Source organism: Chondrus crispus, genomic scaffold (genome assembly GCF_000350225.1).
Source record: "Chondrus crispus Stackhouse genomic scaffold, scaffold_187, whole genome shotgun sequence".
NCBI lineage: Eukaryota > Rhodophyta > Florideophyceae > Gigartinales > Gigartinaceae > Chondrus > Chondrus crispus.
The window spans coordinates 15,852-23,340 of NW_005179059.1; the positions used below are offsets into that span (position 1 = coordinate 15,852).

Consider the following 7,489-nt stretch of genomic DNA (forward strand, 5'->3'; position numbering starts at 1 on the left):
CTTGTCGCCACAATATTGTCGACTGTACCGTAGCTCCACGTTTGCAACACGTCGCTCTCTGGGCCGATACGTGGGTCCCCCCTCAACCTTTGGTCCTTATTCCGCTTTGTTCCATGCGAGTCCCCTCTCCCATTTCTACACCGTACAGTATTTAACGGTTTGCTCATCCCCTGTAACCATCATACGTTGATAAGCTATTTGTCACGACTAGTTTACGTATGCTTCGAGGTATTTATCCGTACACACAGTATAACGCATTCCTGAATCCGTAATACAACTCGGGACATTTGAAATTTAGACTGTCGTTGCACCGAGCGATATTCTCATCAGGTCAGCGTCGCCTCAGGACATTCCAAATGATCTCGGCGAGCGAGTGAAACGCAGAGTTCTGCTCATGCTGAAGTCCGGGACATCGCCCATTGCCAATGAAGACAGAAAGGATGAAACAGTGCTAGCTGTTGGATGCCTGAATTTCGTCAATGTACACTTGTACTGTGCCAAAGGGTACAGTACTGTGTTCAGTCTTCGGAATACAGTAAATTCACTGCAGGCATACAGGTCAAGATTCCGGCTCCCATCAGAATCATCTAACAGTTCAGAGATGCGGAACTTCGCATCACTATACCGTATGCACCTTACCACCCGTTCCTAACCCTTGACCATAGCGGCTTTTTTAGACGTCGCGCTCACAGGGGCACCTGCGTGCCTAAGTAAACCCTTCTCGTCTTCGCAACTCTGTTTACGCTTCGCTCTGCGGTGTTCTGAATCTGCACTTCGGCTCTATTGTACTGCAGTACAGAACTGTAGTCCAGGGCAAGAATGATGTCGCGGCACTCTTACAAGCCTCATGTCACGCCCAGTACAGTATGTTCTTCCGTCGCTCTTTCGTCGAATGCAATGTCTCTTTAGTACACAGCGCGTGGTACAGATGCATCCGATCTAGGTTCAAGCAGTTGCTATCCAGTCGGATACCCAGTACAGTACCCTACTGTACAAGAAGGGAATGGTCACAAATCAGATGATATGGTATTGGGCAGTATGCCCCAGCAGTTCGTATTGCACCCCAGGGTACAATGGAGCATATATGATTAATGTATCAGACCCGAACAAATGGAAAGCATCGTTGTTGTGCCAATGAATACATGGGTGACGTCGAGGCTCCAATGCGTATCAACTTTCGAGGTACTTCTTGTCTCATACAGTACAATTATATGTCAACCGGGAGAGGAAAGCGGAACAGGCCATACTTCACTGAGAATCTCCTGACTCCTTCGGTCTCTACGAGGTACTGCAGTGCAGAGTAAAATTGGAGTGGTTGGTCAAGTGCTGTATGCTTCGTGTATACGTTCTGAACAAATTCGCGGAACGGCGTATTGTACCCGTACAACCTGAGCGATGCAATTTCCGATTCCTGAGGCCCTGAGCCGCCCAATAAATGTATCGTAAGTGGTGCTGCCTTACCATATGCCGCATTTTCTATCTTCTTCGAGCAGCGCGTGCTTCAGCTCGGGTTTATGTGAAGTCAGACAATGGAATGCAGGACCACAGTGGTGCAGCAATGATTGAGTAACATTGCAATATCGCCATGTGCAACCTGATTGACTTACCGATAATTTGAGATAAAATAGCGTCATGCAGGACGAATATCCGATGTAAACCGCACTATAGGCCATCCTTTGTCGACATAGTGATCCCCACAGTGTGTACTTGGCCACTAAACCGAAAAGCATGCACCTACAAATAAATAAGCTCTAAATAGCATTTATGGGGGAACTGAGCAGCACTCAGGCGATCATACAGTATTCCAGACAACCCATGACCAGGAAACCAACAAGGATGACGGACACCGATTCCCCGGTCTCATCAAGGTCTCATCATGGGAGGGGTAGCCCCACTTGCAGTACGCGACTCTGTCTACTCTCATGTTGTCGGAATCCCCGAACTACCCTTGGGTACCTTAGGTAAAGTTTACCAAGGGTACTGTATACTGTACTGTATCAGGTAGACTCTATCAGGAGAGGAAGAGCCTGTGTAAGTGGACACTCCTACCCTTTACTGAATGCGGCGTCGACCTATTTATGCTGATTTCGTGCTCTGAATGTCTGTCCTAGATGCTCCGTCAGAGCCACCTACAATATTGTCATGAGAGCCATACGTGCACACGTAGCACACGCATGACAGCACGATCAGCTCTCCTCACTCGCCGCCGGCCTACGGATCCTTAGCCTCCATTTATAATAAGGTAGACAGGCATTAGGCATCAGTAAACAGAGGTATCGAACTTGCATCACAAATATTAACGATTTCAGTTTTGAACGGCCGTGATGACTAACTTGATAAAAAGGTTGTTGCGGTACCCATGGTACCGTGGCCAAGACACAAGTAGACCGTATGGACTGTTGTTTGAGGGCAAAGAATAGATGACAAAGCGAAACTGCTTCCGCTAGGTGTGGTTCCAAGAGGTACACTTCCAGCTTATGTTTGTTCCCTACATTTGACAGTGTGCGACATCCCCAGCACGGTCGAAGACTGTATTGTAGGTTGACAATTGTAGTTTGATGGCAGACCAGTAGACTGTCAACAGTCTACTGGTCTGCCACTTGTTTTCTCCTCAATCCTGTTTGGTTACGACGCAAGGGTCGTACCAAGGGTAATTTACTGTATACAGACGTTCACAAACGTAATTGTGTGTATGCGGCTGTCGCAGTTCTCTCCGAGGGCATCATTTCCACACCCGTTCCAACGTCCTGGGCGCATACTTCACTAAGATCATGGGGGCAGCCAACCAAACCTCCCAAATTCTCACGCTGTAAAGAATAAAGAGCACTTCTGCGTGCCCAATTTCATTCAGATCGCTATTCACTCGTGGTCCACACGACAGCAAGTCCTCACTCCCTTGATGCTATGTCACCATTTTTGTTGAAGTCTACACAGTATTACCCTTCAAGGGTATCTCTTCCCACTAACCAGGTTTCCGCCTCTCTAGAGGCGACCCATACCAAGCGGTGCCGTCATTGCGATGTCCTCGTAGGAGGACAATGACGTGTAACAAGAGTTCGGCAGTATGCTGAAGAAACGTGCATTTTCTGCGACTACTGTACAGTACATGATTGTCAAGATGGATAAACGGCTGGAGTGTCAGGAGCGAGAGTGCAGTAGCGCGCGGGATCGAAACAAATTCCCTTGAGAACAATTACTCGAGCCTCGGTGAACAGATGTAATCCTTCCCCACGTGGCTGTGTACTGTAGGATTGGAATTTGGGCGGGTAATACAGATTAGGCAAGTTCATACAGTTGAGAAGCGGAGGACGTGCCCTTGTGACGTCAATATGGGGGATGTGTCTTGAGTGTCGATCGCTTTCAGGATGTCTTGATTGGCATCGCGCACGTTACATGTGCATGGCACTTTCCAGCCCACGTATGAGGCATTGTAGCTTAGAGTTCATCGTAACTTATCATCCCTACCTGGCATACGTCCCTTCTTGCTTCATACCGCGCATCCTACTTATCATGCCACGCAGCATACGGCGAGTTGTACATATGTACGGTATCCCCTTGTTTAGGACCACTACACACTAATACAAGTTGTAGGTAACAGCTATCCAGGCCTCAAGACGTTCTTCTACAGTCCGACTCTTCCCTGTGATTGAAGGTTTGAAATGCATCTTTACATTACACTCTTCTGCGCTATTGGAACATTGTTTTTTTCATAGTTTACCGGCCATTCTTAAGATACTTTCGACGTCTTGGCACCTTCCTACACGACTTGTGCACCCTTTACTACGGCTACTACACGGTACACTGTACGCCACAAAGCAATTAGCAACCCAGAAGACATCTCACCAGCGGTTGTACTATCAAATTCATCACACTTAGCTAAGTCTAATATATATCCTTCCTGTTATATAGCGCCCATCTATTCTCCCGCCCCCCCTCATCTCGATTGCTCCATCTGAAACATCGCAGAAAAATGATTTCGTCCCCTTCCTTCACCTCCCTCCTGGGCTTTTGTCTCCTCGTCTCTATCTCTGCCGCGCAAGATCCGGCATCGCCGATTCCGTTCCTCGATGTAACGAATTCTGTTGGCCTCGTACAGCGACCGATGTCCGAACACTTTGGCGGTCCCACCATCGCTGACTTGGACGGCGACGGCAACTACGACCTCATCCTTACCTACCATACTAATCTTCGAATCTTCTACGGAACGAACAACGGGCGTTTCACCGGTCCCGCATTTTCCGTAAGGAGCGACATCCATGGCGTTTCTGTCGCCTCTCGCACGACGAGGTCGCGGGATAAGCTCGTGACTCTATCCGTTGGTGGAGGCCGTGGCGCAAATCTTCGCGCGCCTTTTGTGTACATCACCAAGCCAGACAGAACGTTCACAGATGTAACGATGGAATATGGGTTCGGACAGCTGGCCTCTCGCGGGCGCGTTGCTGTGTTCATGGACATGTCGCTGAAGGGCCGTTTTGACCGTCGCAGGAATCTCGGCGGGCCAGATGTCCTCTTCATCAATTTCCTTGGGAGCAACCCGGATCTCGTTCACTTCGCCTACCAAAACCAGAGAGGGAACTACTCGCTCATGGTTGCCGAAAACTTTGAACGAGTGAATGAGGAACGTGCCATCGTGACCGACATCGACAATGACGGTGTCATGGAACTGGTCCACTACTCCATTCTCAGGGTATTTAAGCTCGCTAGCCCGTTCAACTTCCAAGATATCACCGCCACCGTGGCTCCTGGCCTGCGTGATTTGAGGCGATCAGTCTCTGGTTGCGTAGAACTAGACTTTAACAACGACGGGCGGATGGACCTGTACATTGCTCGTGCTAACTCCAACCTGGTCACTCCGCGGGGCCCCCCAAGCTTGACTGAGTTTGGTGACGTTCTGCTGAAAAATAACGGAGGCGTCTATGAAGATATTTCCGACACTCTTCCTGGAGTGCCCTCGGATACAAACAGCATGGGCGTGTCTGCAGAAGATTTTAACAATGATGGTTACGTTGATATTATCATTACGACATTCGAGGGACCAGACTTCATCCTCCTCAACATGAAAGGAACTGGCTTCCAGAGGGTCAACTTGCCAGTTGTTCCGAGGCCGTCGACGTCACGCGGAAGCAGCGTTATGGCTATGGATTATGACCTGGATGGGCGTGTTGACTTCATCATGGGACAAGGGTTTCGAAAGGCTTTCCTCGGTCAATACTATTTACTGAAGAATCAACTGCCACTTGGGCCGACCACCAACTACCTCATGGTACGTGTGGGCAACGAATTTACACGTGCAAGCACCTCTCTCAATGCGTTGGTGACCGTCATCCTCGGGCGCGGTAAGAGAATGATACGACGTGTTGGGGGACGTGGTGCACAGGCCGGAGGACAATCATACATTGATACTGTTCATTTCGGGCTTGGGTCTGTGACAATGGTTCGTCGAGTTATCGTGAAGTGGACTACTGGTTCTCGGCGAGCGATGCGTGACGTATCCGCGAACCAGATGATTTCGTTTGGCAGGGATTTGCCAGTCTAGTAACACTGCGGTCTGGTGGAGGGTCTAGAGCGCTTTTCACCTTCACAGTCATTGTCGCATCGACGGCTTCAATACTGGATGTACTCTAATTGTAAAATGGATATCAATTTCAGTTAACGGGACGAAAAATTAAAGCTTAAAGTGTCCGTTGTTTGGGTTTTCACCAAAGTCAAAATTTGCATTGGCTTGTAGGCGGCAAGGAGACCCGTGACACAAGCAAGGGTTGGAACATATTGTATTTCTGTTCCTCCAGGTTTTTTTTTAGATTTTTTTTTTAGGGTAATCAGAATTGCCTGAAATGCATACAGTTCCAAGGGTACAGCAGGTAGCGAGAGATATCATATAGTAACACACAGTTACAGAGTAAACCCTCGTTGTACTGACCCCATTTGTGGCGGGTGCGGAGGAGGGCCAAAGTACACATTAACGAGGGTGCACTGTACCTTTTAGTGTAAGTCACTGTAAGCCTACTTACACCCACGAAATCAGCCCATCTTGAGGGGGCCAGGTACGATGGACTCGGCCTTCTTTTGCCCAGCAGACAGGCTGTATGAGAGGCGCAGTGCTGCCTACAACGAACCGTACCGAAAGTAACCAAAATTATACAAATCTTGAGGCTTCACCGGGCTCCAAAGTGCACTCTACCGAGGGTTCCACTGTATAGTATGGGTACACTACGATCGAGGGAAACCTTCGATTCTGGCCCATATGGGCATATGTGGCGGGCAATTCTGGCCGAAAGTGCACTATAGCGAGGGAATCACTGTATCGTGGGGTCACTATAACGAGGGTTTACTCTGTACATAAATTTATTGGTGTGACCTGTACGTGATGTTACAACTTGCCCATCACGGTGCATATCAATTCACCCACACACAGCCAGCAATGCTGCTGGACCCTCTGAAACGAGGCTGACCTCCTGTTTTTGCCATGAAGCGCATACTGTACTACAGTATGTATAGTTGTGTCAATTTGTGCAACGTGTACAGGTTTGCAGCATACAGAGCATGGCAGGATTGAATGGGATAGTAGTACTTGGATGCATGAGGTACGAATTGATTAATCGAGGCAAGGGGCGCAAAGGACCAAAGGGTGCAAAGCAATCTCCATGCATGGGGTTTTAATTCACGTCTACGAGCTGTAGCGAAAAGCCGACAATTGCATTGTCGACCATTGTAAGCGAGAATGGTAATTGAATGCAGGAGCGACATGCTGTTCTCCTAGATAGTGATGTATATGGAGCGATAGAGACACCGGAAGCACCGGAGGAAAGGAGGTAGAGCGAGAGCGGAGGTGAAAAGCAAATACAGGGTAGAGAGTAGCATACTCGGGCTTTTGTGCCTTCCGTACTCGCCACCAAGGACAGAACTGCTCCTACACTGCGCGCGACACCAGCATGTCTGAGCTGGTTCCCACAATAGTACAGTGGGGACCACGATATAAGAGCACCCCGTGCCAACCCTTCATGCTGCTCTTAATCCGAGGTTGCTACTATTCAAGAATCTCGCACAGGATGCCCATTTTACTCCTTAGAACGCTGTAAGGCCTCACCAATAAGTAGTTGCCTGGACCTGTGCACAGAAGCCCTCCCTCGTAAGCGCGCGAACACGCTTCTCACTCTCCGCAACAACATCCCTACCTCTCTTATATTGCAATCATGAGCAATTGTTTCTAGCGGTAGCAATAATGCATTCAGACCAACTGATGTCGATATAGTGGCGCGTTCTTCCCCAATATATATTGCTTCGTCACTAACCTCCTCCACAGCCGTGGAGCAATGGAACAGGCGGACTGTGAGCGGATGCGTTTGAAATACCCCGAGAAAAGGCCTACAGTATGTGATTGGAATTACAGTGTCTGATGGGTCTTGAAGTTATGATACCGTGCCAAGCGAAAATGGTGCTCTTACTGCGATGTCGGTCTTATTCAAAGTGCTCTTATATCGCGACCCCA

General features: G+C 48.8%; 1 protein-coding gene across 1 annotated transcript; it reads left to right on the forward strand.

The window, feature by feature from the left end:
• Positions 1 to 2,111: 2,111 nt before the first annotated feature.
• Positions 2,112 to 2,225, forward strand: CHC_T00003373001 (hypothetical protein). Its single transcript, XM_005714637.1, has one exon. The coding sequence runs from the start codon at positions 2,112 to 2,114 to the stop codon at positions 2,223 to 2,225; it is 114 nt and encodes a 37-aa protein (XP_005714694.1).
• Positions 2,226 to 7,489: the final 5,264 nt, after the last annotated feature.